This window comes from Elephantulus edwardii, unplaced genomic scaffold, assembly GCF_000299155.1.
Source record: "Elephantulus edwardii isolate Elephantulus edwardi_28Jun2011 unplaced genomic scaffold, EleEdw1.0 scaffold00218, whole genome shotgun sequence".
Taxonomy (NCBI): Eukaryota; Metazoa; Chordata; class Mammalia; order Macroscelidea; family Macroscelididae; genus Elephantulus; species Elephantulus edwardii.
This window is the reverse complement of record NW_006399968.1, coordinates 4826295-4838789: the sequence shown is the minus strand read 5'-3', so window position 1 is coordinate 4838789 and position 12495 is coordinate 4826295. Positions and strand designations below refer to the sequence as shown.

General features: G+C 42.1%; 1 protein-coding gene across 1 annotated transcript in view; it reads left to right on the top strand.

Annotated features, from left to right (window-relative positions):
• ENAH (enabled homolog (Drosophila)) overlaps positions 1 to 12495 on the top strand; it is a 132445-nt gene that overhangs the window by 25137 nt on the left and 94813 nt on the right. Inside the window, exon 2 of the mRNA XM_006898062.1 lies at positions 10450 to 10615. Coding sequence (XP_006898124.1) covers positions 10450 to 10615 — 166 coding nt within the window. The remainder of the gene's footprint in view (positions 1 to 10449; positions 10616 to 12495) is intronic.

Here is a 12495-nt window from a genome sequence, read left to right as displayed (position 1 = left end):
TTATAATCTATGCCAAGGCATTCAGCTGTGTAGATCATAATAAATTATGGATAACACCGAGGAGAATGGGAGTCCCAGAATGCTTGATTTTTGTTCACAGGAAACCTACACATCACCAGAAAGCAGGCATCAGAACAGAATAAGGGAACAGTGCAGGGTTTAAAATCAGGAAAGATGTCCACACAATAAGTACTCTAATAGTTAGTGGCTTAAAAGTGTATCATTTACCACCCAGTTCTACATATCAGAAGTGTGGGAACAGTTTCTCTGGGTCTTCTGGCTCAGAATTGCTTCCAAAGTGAGAGTCTAGGTGTGCTGGCTGGGGTTACAGTCTCAGCTCAACACATCACCAGAAAGAATCTGCTTTCTCCCCCTCCCCCATTTACATCTTGGTAGAATGACTCAGTTGCTTTCTGATTATTTATTGAGGGCCTCAGGTAAATGGCAGATTGTTGTTATATGCTGTCAAATCACTTGCAACTCATTGCTACTATGTATGAGGGCCCTAAACGCTGCTCTATCCTGTGCCAACCTCTCCGTCTCTGACACACTCATTCCTACCACCCCAATCACAGAATCGATCCATCTCATCGAGGATCTTCCTTTCCTGTGACATCCCTCCACTCTGCCAAACACGACGTCCCTGTGCAAGGACCAGTCCCTCCTTGCAACATGCCCAAAGTATGTCAGACGAAGCTTCAGAATCCTTGACTCCAAAGAGCATTCCAGCTTCACCCTCTCCAGGACAAACCTGTTTGTTTTCCTAGCAGTCCATGGTATATTCAGCACGCTTCTCCAGCACCACAGCTCAAAGGCATCAATTCTCTTTCTATCATTCCTATTCACTGTCCCACTCTCCGATTCATAGCATGTAATTGGGAAGATTATAGCCCAGATCAGGAACACCTTAGTCTCTAGCCTGACGTCTTTGCCCTTCAGTACTCTTGAGAGGTCCCTCACAACTGACTTTCCCAATGCAATTTGTCTCTTGATTTCCTGGTTGCTGTTACCAAGAGTGTTTACTGTGGAACCAAGTAAACTAAAACAGTTAATTATATAATAGACTTTGACTATAAGGTAGCAAGTGAGATGGAAGTCTTTAAAAACTAATTTTCAAAGAGACATTTCTTAACTCTTGTCGTTGTTTGATAGAAAGAAGCAAATGACAAGTTGCATTTTGCATAGAAGTGGAAGTGTAGATTTCACAGAGATGTGAATATAGGGAGAGCAGGTCTCTGGAGCCCTAGTGGTCCAGTGGTTAACGCTGTGCTGCATACTGAAAGACTCCTTGCAGCTAACCCAGCAAGGAAAAATGCTCAGGGAATCTACTCTTGCCCTGGTTACAGCTTAGAAAACCCTGTGGGGCAGTTTTGCCCCAGCACAACATGTGGGGGTCACTTTGATTCCAAAACCAGCTCAGAGGTGCTCTGCAACAGTAGAGAGCTAATTGCGGCCACTTTGGGAACTGCCTTTGAGGCACATACTTTCGGCAGGTTGCTGTGAGAGGCTAGTTCTTAGAAAGGGACATGATGCTTGGACAGATGAAAGGTTAGCAAAAGAAAGGAAGACCCTCAACCTCAATGAGACGCACTTTTATTATACATGACTGCAGCAATGGGCTCTCAAGTGTGTCAGAAGAAGTGGCTATGGCAGAGGACAGGTCAGGGTTCAGATTTTGTTCACAGGGTTGCCTTGAGTCACACTCAATTTGATGCCACCTAATGACAGTCTTGTGCTGAATATTTGATTCAGCAGACATTTAATGATCTCTTACTACACTCAAATAATATTGAAAAAAGTATTGGTAGTACATGATCCTAATACACCTATCTAGGAAGGTAAGATCCTAATACACCTATCTAGGAAGGTAAGTTTACTATATTGTTGTCTATAGTTTGAATATTTATTTACGTCTTAAATTTTTGGCGTATTTGAAAGGATCTTTTTTTCTATAGTCTTATTGTGAAACTTTATCATGATTTTCTAGCCAGTACTCTTTGTATAGTGACTGGAATGACAATATAATCTATTATTTCTTTTAACTTTGTTTTTTGGAATAAAAGGGAGTTATATACTTGAAATGGGCTAATTTGTTTTAAAGTTCTTGTTTTCTTTGTAATGCTGAATTCATCTATCAAGTAGTAACAACTTTGGAATTAAACAGTAGGATGATGGTTCCTAGGCAAGTCACTGGCTTGTTTTGGAAATCATGTTACTCTTTATATATTCTATATTCTTTTGGGTACGTACACCTTTTACTTCATGAATAAAGTATTTCCTACAGATTTTGTATGTTACGTAATTCTTGGAAGATGGGTGAGATTCTATTAGAGGTAAGCAGTCCAGAGTAATACCTTCTGAGTTGGCTTTTTACCACTATTCTTAAACACATCTGTGGTAGTCTAGACATGATTTTGCTATGTTGTTACTGTTAAGTGCTGTCCAGTTGTAGATGACCCATAGTGACCCTTATGTATGAAAGACTTGAACACCTGTATAACTTTCATCGTTTCTCCATGTTTGTAGAGTTTCCAGAGGCAAGCTATTATGGAAGTGGATGCTACTCCTGCTTCTGAGCTAGTTTTAAATTGGGGAGCGCCACCAAACACTGTCCACCATGGGTGACCATTATCACATTTGACACATCAGTGTCACAGTGTTTAACATCACTGGTTTTGCTATAGTTTAACGTTTTTGGTAGTGAAGTCTTTAGAAAACAATGTTGGTTTTTTTTTTTTTTTTTTAAAATAACAACCTTTAAAATTAGTGATTTCAGGGGGAAAATTTCCCTCCCTTTAGAGTCAAATTAAATATAGTATGAAATATAATATGCAAGTCATAGAAAACTTACTAGGATGTGACTTGGGAGAAACTGACATAGTTGATAAACAGAATCTCTTAGACTGAAATAGTCACAAGCTGATATTGTAGCCGACTCGCTAGTTTGACGCCTGTTTACACTATCTATGAAATGGGACCAGTAAGCAAAATAAAAAAATTCTAGGTTGACCCCATGGGATTGTGTATGGCATAGATTTGTTGGAGGGGTTAAATGAATGAGTAAGGACATGCCGGATAGTAAACACTGTGGCTCCTGGGGAAGCTCTAGTGGTGTGCTCTGAGGGTGTCGTGCGGGTGAATCCAGCAGCTGCTCTGCCAAAGGAAGATGGGCAGTCTCCTCCTGGCAGATTGTAACCTCTGAAAACCCGCTGGAGGGTCAGCTGTGAGTCGATGCTGACTCGACAATGAATTGGAATAATTTGTTATATAAATATTGATTTCCAGGCAGTAGTTTTGGAGTTTCTATCTCAAACTGGTCAGTGGAGAGATGATATACATAGTTTTTGGAAAATATAGGTTCCTGTTTAGGAGCTCTGGTGGCCTAGTTGCAAGAAGCACTGCAATCCCAAAGGCAAGCAGTTTGAGGCCACCAGCTGCTCCATGGGAGAAGGATGGAAATCTCTCTGCTGGTGATTAACTGCCTCTGAAAACCCCTTTACGGTACATAATAGCAACAGAAGAGGCAACAGAAGCTTTTATGAAGAAGTGACACTTGTTTCTTTATTTTGAAAGGCAGATCAGAATTAGAATATTTGGGAAAGGAAATGGGGACAGAGTCTCAACTTCACCGAGAAGGAAAAGCATGTGAGTGCAAAGATGTGATGATCAAGAGGGTATTTGTTATTTGGGAGTGTTGGGCATCTGATCTGTTTTGAATGGTGATGTGCACTCAGCAGTAGGATGGTGGAATGGCGATGTGGCACATCATGTGTCCTGGATGGGTGTTTGAAAGACAGACTTGGTCAGACCTCTAACATACTGGGTAGCAAGTGTTTATTTTGAAGAGTCTTTGAAGTACTATGTCTTAACCAGAAGCGTCTTAAGCTCAAATTTGATTTAGAAATATACACCTCTGCCAGCATGTTTAGAGTGGGTTATTAGCCAAGGGGGGGAGGGAGATTGAAGTGGAAGATAGCAGTTAGGAGAGTGTTGAGATGGTCTATTGTTTGCCGTTGAGTCAACAGCCTTAAACCCCTGCTCTGTCTTGTGCCAATCCCACTGTCTCCAACACACCTACCCCTATTATTACCCCAGTCACTGAGTCAGTCTCCCTAGTTGAGAAAATAGGGAAGGCTCAAGGAAAAGCAGTAGGACAAGGACTGCAGAACAGGGACACTTTGAGGGGGTAGAATTGACAGTCCTGGTGTTGGAGCGTTCGTGGTAGAGGGAGAGTAGGGGGATGTCTGGAGAGACTTCCGCTTTGGAGCGTGGATGCCTGGATTCCAGAGCAGTAGTGAAGTTGTCATGAGCTGAGAAAGCAAAGCACTCTGAGATGTGTGTGCTGCTTAAACCAGCACAGGACTTTAACAAGTCCAGCTTTCTTCCCCCCTGTTTTTAAAAATGAGAACAATACAACAAAACCAAATAAATATCTTTACAGTTTCTATTTACGTACATAAACTTTTATTGAGTTCAAACATTAAGCTTCTTACATGATTGAAATGTTAGGAAAGTCCCACTTTTTGTGTAATTTATTCCTTAATATTTCACCTTCTGAGTATAGTTCCTGTGCTTGTGTTCTAACAAATAAGTTGGTGGGTGCCTGGTGGGGTGCGCTTGTGGTTAGTGTTCTTCCACCACATGGTGCTGATTCCAGCCCATGATGACCGCCTATATGCAGCATGGACCTGTTCTGGAGGATGACCAAGTAGACAGGGCACTTGAGTGGGTTTGAATGACCAACCTTATGCTTACTATCAAGCGTTTAGTACAGTAGAAGTTACTGTACAAGGTTTAATAAATCATTATAGACTGGACACTGCAAAGAGTCCTTGCAGTTGAAACCCATCCAATGGCTCTGTGGGAGAACAACCTGGAATAAAGATTATAGCCTAGAAAATCCCATGGTGCAATTCTGCTCCATGTTGGAGATTCTAAGAATTACAGAGGGTATGTCTGTCTGTTTTTATGACTGTGTGTGTGAACGAGTTAGGACCAACCCTCAGTAGTGATAACGCCTGACAGCAGGGAGCTCTGGGGTTCTAGTGGTAAGGAGTTGTGCTGGCCAACCCAAAGGCAAGTGGTTCGAATCTACCAGTTGTTCCATTGGGGAAAGATGAGCAGTCTCCTTTCCTGTGAACTTGCTGAAGACTCAGCTCTGAGTTGTTTCTCCCTCGATGCACATAACAGCAGCAACCCAGCAGACAGCCTGTCACTTACTGCTTTTGGCAGTACCAATAAAATGCTGACTGTCACCCATAATTTTCCTCCATCTTTTGGTCACTTCTTCACCCTAACCGCCCTGCGTATTATCAGCAGAGTATGGTTGTGCTGTTTCCAGTTTAGTTCAGATGGGGTTTTTTTCTTGTTTACCTCTGGTCTGGCCTGAGTCACAACATAAAATATTTTACACTGATCCTCCTGCTTCAGAGCTTACTTTCCATATCACCTTTCTAAGTCTCTTCTCTAGTAGCAGTTAAGAGGAATATTTTAGAACATGAAAGGCCTGTTTTGCATGATGCCTGCTGGTGACTTCCCAGTGCACTTGAATACAATCCCCTTCCTTACCATGGCTCACATACTGCCTCTGCACAAAGACCTGCTTGTTGAAAAATTGATGGATTAGTTCTGTGTTTGATGCCTTGAGAGAAACTGAGGAAATGATACTTGATCCAGCTTTTGGTAGAGAGCAGGGTTGTGTTAGCTGAAGTAATGGACTGAACAGATGCAGAAAGTATGCCTGCTGTGTGCAGTAGCTGCAGGCACAGGACACAGGCACATAGAATGAAATACTGCCTGGGCCTTGGCAGATCAATTGTAGATTGACTCAGGAAGGTTTACTGACTGGCTTCCGATTTGGATCTCTAAGTTTTTATTCCTGGATCTTCTGGGTGTGGACACTCTGCTCTAAGATGCTTAGCATCATAGCAACACATTGACTGCCACTGAGTGTCCGCTGGTGGCTGCCCATGAATTGGCTGGAAATGAAATCATCTCTCCTCGCGGAAGAAGGGAATCGCCACACCATCCCACTATCTTCTTCGTGCCTTTCCGCAAAAAGCGATGACTAATGTATGATGTCTGAGGATGGAAGTTGCTAAAGACTTGATTTTATGGCAACAGCAACAAATAGCACATGCAAGAATAGTCAGGCCGTCTCCCAGGAAACTTCCTGCTGAGTCAGAGCTGCCTCAGAGCTGACCCTCCAGGCAGGTTCAGAGGCTGTAAGTCCCAGGAAGAGGTGGTCCCCTTTCTCCTACAGGGCAGCTGGCTGCCTCAAACCACTTGCTTTTGGGTTTGACAGAGCAACTCCTTACCCAAGCACTCAGACTGACAGGAAGAGAATTTGGCAAGCATTTCTTGACCATTCTTATTTTCTCGGTCTTTATCATCATGTACACTTGTTCAGGAAATTTGAGAAATGGCAAAATTTTAATGCAGTGTTAGGATTTTTACTTTTGATTCCTAAAACTCTCTGTCGTCCAATATAAAATTTCATTTAAAAATAAATTAACATCAAGAAGATGAAGTTCAACCAACTGTATATATATCCTTTGGCCATGTTGTCAGGAGAGTCCAAAGACATCATGCTGGGAAAGGTGGAGGGTTAGAGAAAGAGAGCCCTTCAGCCAGATGGACCGCCATAAGACTGGAACAGGAGTCCTGAGCACATCAGCGGTGATGAGGATGGCAGAGGACAAGACAGAGGGCAGATCTGCTGTTCATGGGCTTGCCATAAATTGGTAGGCGACTCTGTGCCTGAAGCAACATACATGGCAGTTGTGTTTGGCCATAAAAAGAAGTTTTTATTTACAACTAATTTAGGACCATATCTTGGCAAACATGCTTAGTAATTTACTCATTGAATCTTTTGTATAGTTCCGTTGCTGACTCAGATCCTTGAAGACTTTTACTAGGTGACTAGGTGTTCATTTAAAGCACGGTCAGGAAGAAGATAAAAAGACCATGAATAGTAACTTTTTTTGGTCTTTTCTCCCTCATGCTTGTTTAAATCTTCATATCTAGAAATTTTTTTTCTTCTTTTTGATTCTCCAGTAGATAGGATTTTTAACTCCTTTCTGGCTTCCTTGTCATGGATGATAGAGCCCTTAAAAACTACACATTAAGTGCATACATTTAAGAATTCCAGTGTTTGTTTTACTTGTTGACATTCTTAGTTAAAAATTCTCAAGAACGGTAGAGATTCTTAATCAGAAAGAAATTCTGTTTCTAGAGCAGAGAAATGAGAAAAAAACTATGGATAATAGTAAAGATACTTGTCCAAGAAACTTAATGTTACATAATGAGCCTTTTAGTGGAGATTTTTATTCCCACTCTTGTGTACCAGACAGTCCTCATTTCAGTGAGTGCTGGTGATGTTCCAACCTCTCATTTCACTTCAACACTACCAGCCTTTCCCTCATTTCCGACCACCTAGGGGGAGGGAGTGGTCGCCAACACTTCTCTATTGACCTGGCTAAATCTGTTTGAAGTTTCTAGTTTCATGAAACCCTAAACCTGGTATCATTGACATATTTTGTTCATAGCATGTGAGATTAGAATTAATAAGCCTGTTCTAGTGAGGAGATGTCCTCAGGTGCTGCATTTGCAGAGTAGAAGCTCTTTGCTGCCGTGAGCCTGTGGGCAGCACCATCCTGTTTGAGAACTTGCTGTCTTCCTGGTTGTAGAGAGGCTGAGGAAGAACAGCAAATCTGTCACGGAGGAAGTACACCAGGCTGCTCCCTGGGGAGGAAGTCGGTGAAACTTCTTACATACTTTGAACTTGTTGTCAGGAGGAATCAGTCTTCAGAAAAGAACATTATGCTTGGAAAAGATTAGTGAAGGAGAGGAAGATTCTCAGGGAGATAGATAGCCTGACAGTGATTGGAGTAGTGAACTTGAGCATGGGGAAAATTGTGAGTGTATTGCAGTGTTAGTGTCTCTTTTAGCAACAGCAACATCCCTTAACTTGCACAGACACATGAAAAAGTCTTTTCTTTTTTTTAAAAAATTTTATTATTTTTATGTGAGTGTACCGTCAAATCAGATCTGACTGGCACAGGAGGAGATTGTTCCTCCTTCCCCGGCAGAGCATCTGGTGGATTTGAACTGTGCGCCTCTGGGATTGTAGTTGCAGCTCCTTGCCACTAGGCCACCAGAGCTCCCCTGAAACAGTCTTGTTTCAGCTCTTACTCATTTTTCCTTTATTCTTGGTGTTTCAGTTTTGTTTGTATTTGGATATGTGTGTATCCTTAGCATCTCATGTTGATGACTTTCTTTTCATCTTCATTGGAGAATGAATGAATGAATGAATTTTGTATCTTTAACCTTTCTTGGCCATTTAGACATAGCCTCATTTCTATGGTTGCAGCTTGACCAGGCATTTAATTGCTGACTGAGTAGGTAGGTTGAATACATCTTGTTAATTAAGGACGAATCAAAGCTATTCCTTTAACTATGCGTTTCAGCATTTGGGATATCTTCAGCAGTATTCACTGTATAGCAGTAGGGAAGAAAAGATGCTGGAAAACATTGGATGCCCTCAATGTCCTGGTTTTAGATTTCCCATTCTTTCATTTACTTATGGTATGTTTTAAAAATGTTCTGTTTTTCTACAGCATGGAGTGACCCAATTTACAAAATAAAGATTTAACTGTTGTTTTAATTTACTAGGATACCCTTGAACTTTTCAGAGTGAGAGAGATTTTCCTTGACTCTTGAGAAATATTATATGGATCCACATACTTTAAGTTTTGAAGATTAGAAATGTACTTCAATATTTGTTTATTGAGTTGTTATTTACAGTTCTTTGTTTCTAGAATTGTAAGCTTTAAGAGGTACTTTCCTGTGGCTTGGTGCATGCTGTTGTTAGGTGCCCTGGAGTCAGCTCCAGCTCATAGTGAACACTCCCCACCCAGCGTGAAGCAATGCCTGACAGACACCCCCATCTCTGCTCTGCTCTCAGCACACCCTTTTCAATCACTGTGCTGGGCTGCCCCCTGGAGGAGCTTCTTCCTCCATTTGGAACTCAGTTCTCATTTTCTCAGGGTATATTTCAAGCAGTGAAATAGCAGGGTCATGTGGAATTTCTATGTTCAGCCTTCTGAAGAAGCAACAAACTGCCTTCCAGAGTGGTTGTACCATTTTACAATCCCACCAACAATGTATAAGAGTTCCTACCTCACCACATCCTCTCCAACATTTATTACTTGCTGTCCTGTTAAACTTGGCCTCTGTGCCGTACCCTATTTTTAAGGACAGAAGCCTCTATCGTCTTGTCTGCAGCACTCAGTAACAATAATAATTATCAGCCAGCTAGATTGACTTTCCCTATTTTATGTGGTTCTCTGGAGTACACAGCACATTTTATAAATCTTACCTTGTTGTTGTTGTTATGTGCCGTCGAGTCGTTTGCGACTCATAGCAACCTTATGCACAACAGCCTTAAACCCTGCTCTATCCTGTGCCAGTCTTACTGCGTCCGACACACCCATCCCAATTACCCCAGTCACCGAATCAATCCATCTCATAGAGGGTCTTCCCCTCCTGCACCGTCCCTCCACCCTCCCAAGCATGATGTCCCTCTCTAAGGACCTGTCCCTCCTGGCAACATGCCCAAAGTATGTCAGACGAAGCCCCAGAATCCTTGCCTCTAAGCAGTTGTTTGGTTTAATCCTCTCCAGGATGAATCTGTTTTCTTGGCAGTCCATGGTACATTCAATACTCTTCTCCAGCACCACAGCTCAAAGGCGTCAATTCTCCTTCTGTCCTCCCTAGTCATTGTCCAACTCTCTGATGCATAACAAGTAATTGCAAAGACCATGGCCTGTATAAAGTGCACCTTAGTCTCCAGAGAGACACCGTTGCTCTTGATTACTTTAGAGAGGTCCCTAACAGCAGACTTTCCCATCGCAATACGTTTTTTGATTTCCTGACTGCTGGTGCCAAGAGGTGTTGACATTGGAGCCGAGCAAACTGAAGCTGTGAACAATCTCAATCTCTTCGCCATCCATCCTGAGACTACCAATTGGTCCAGTGGTGAGAATCTTTGTCTTCTTGACATTGAGCCTCAGTCCATACTGAAGGCTGCAGTCCTTGACCCTCTGCACTAAGTGCATGAGGTCCTCCTCAGTTTCAGCAAACAGGGTTGTGTCATCTGCGTAACGCAGATTGTTAATAGATCTTCCACCAATCCTGATGCCACAATTCTCCTCATAGAGCCCAGCCTCTCGGATAATCTGCTCTGCATACAGGTTGAAAAGGTATGGAGACAGGACACATCCCTGGCATACACCCTTCCCAATTTTGAACCATGCAGTGTTACCCTCCTCTGTTCTGACTACTGCCTCTTGGTCCAAGTATAGGTTTCACATTAGCACAATTAAATGTTCTGGGATTCCCATTCTTCTCAAATCTTACCTTAGAAATATATAAATTTTATTTTTACAGTGAACAGAGTATCTGCCAGGCAAGAGCTGCTGTCATGGTTTATGATGATGCCAATAAGAAGTGGGTGCCAGCTGGTGGCTCAACTGGGTTCAGCAGAGTGCACATCTACCACCATACAGGCAACAACACGTTCCGAGTGGTGGGCAGGAAGATTCAGGACCATCAGGTAAGGCTCCATCAAAACTTCTATGCAAAAATAATCTAGATTAGGACTTGATGTATTCAGTAAAATATTTGTAGTTATTGTGTGCCATCGAGTTTGAACCCTCCCATATAACTAAGTTCACATGGGAAAAGGGTGCCCATCCTTTGCCACAAAGCAGCTGGTGGATTCAAACTGAATGCATTTGGGATTGCAGTGCAGGTTTTTACCATTAGGCCACCAGAGCTCCTTCAGTAAAACATAGTAAAACTAGTTTCTAGGAAAAACTGTTTATGTGATTTGATTTGCTTCTACCGTTTTTATAAAGCATAGATTTAGTACTAATGTACATGTACTCTTTTTTTCTATATAATGACTCTTCCCTAAGACCCTCTGGCCTTCCAGCTAGGTAGTTTTTCGAATTTCAAGTAATTGGGAACAAATGAAAGTGAAATCCTTACCACTTGTCAGTCCCTCTTGTCTAGAGCTGTGTAACAGAGTTGTCACAAGTGGGTGGCTTTCACGTATGGAGTTGTATTTTCTCCCACTTTAGGAGGCTGCATGTGTGGATTCAGGGCTCCAGCTCTGAGGGGGACTTTCTACCTGTCAGCTCTGGAGGAAGGGCTTGTCTCTGCCCAGCTCCTGACCTGCTCCTCAGCGGGCTTTGTGCGGTTTAGCATCTCTCTTTCTCATCTCTACTTCCTTAATCTGGTTAAAAAAATATTTTGTAATAGATTGTGTCAAAACACATCGTACACTAATCCTGTCTCATTAACATAACAAAGATATCCTATTCCCAAATGAGATTATAATTCATAGGCAGAGAGAGTATGATTTTTAGTGCACCTTCTGGAGCACACAGTTCAATTTGTAACACTACTTAAATAGCAGATTGTATATTTTAGTAATTCATTTCTTGCTTACATATGGGATGTGTGGATTTAAGAAGGTGCTAATTGTGTAAAGAATACCAGAGATTATTTTAAAAATTATGAATAACAGAAAAAGAATGGCTGTTAAGGTAGTAATGTTAGTGGACTAGTTAGGGACAGCATCAGGGAGAATAAGCTTTAATTTAGTAATCCTTTCTTCTGACTTGCCTACAAGATGATTGAATTTGATTCCTTTGACTGTAAGAAGTTAAGAGTGCGTTGTTGTTGTTATGTGCTTTCCAGTTGCTCGTGATTCATAGTGACCTTCTGCACAACAGCTCTGAACGCTGCTTTATCCTGAGCCAGTCGTGTCTTCTCTGACATACCTCCCCCATTACCCCAGTCACTGAGTCAATCCAGCTCATCCAGGGTCTTCCTCTCTTGCACTGTCCCTCCACCCTCCCAAGCAAGACATCCCTCTCCAAGGACTGGTCCCTCCTTGCAGCATGTCCAAAGTGTGTCAGATGAAGCTTCAGAATCCTTGCCTCCAAGTAGAAGCCTAGTTTTACCCTCTCTAGGACAAACGTTTTTGTTCTCACTATCAGTCCATGGTATGGCCAGTAATCTTCTTTAGCACCACAGCTCAAAGGCGTCAATTCTCCTTCTGTTGTCCTAAGTCATTGTCCAGCTTTCTGATGCATAACAAGTGATTATGAAGAGTGTGGCCTGGACCAGGTGCACCTTAGTCTCCAGACTGAGGAGGTAGAGTTGGAACGCTATGGGACTGCCTTTTTTTTTCTGGGACTCGTATTTTTCTACACTTATAAGTCATCTAAACTACTCTTTTCCTGTTTTCTAGTAGTGGGAAATGTTTGAAATGTCCTTTTCCAAGTTCTGCCTTTCACAAGTTTTAAAGACTATCTTAATAGCAGCAGGACTTTTTATGAAGAGTGAAAAAAGCTCTTTGTCATCATCTTGGAACCAGTTCATTGCTGAGCCCATCTTTCTGCCTTGGGGCCCGTACTGGGTTTG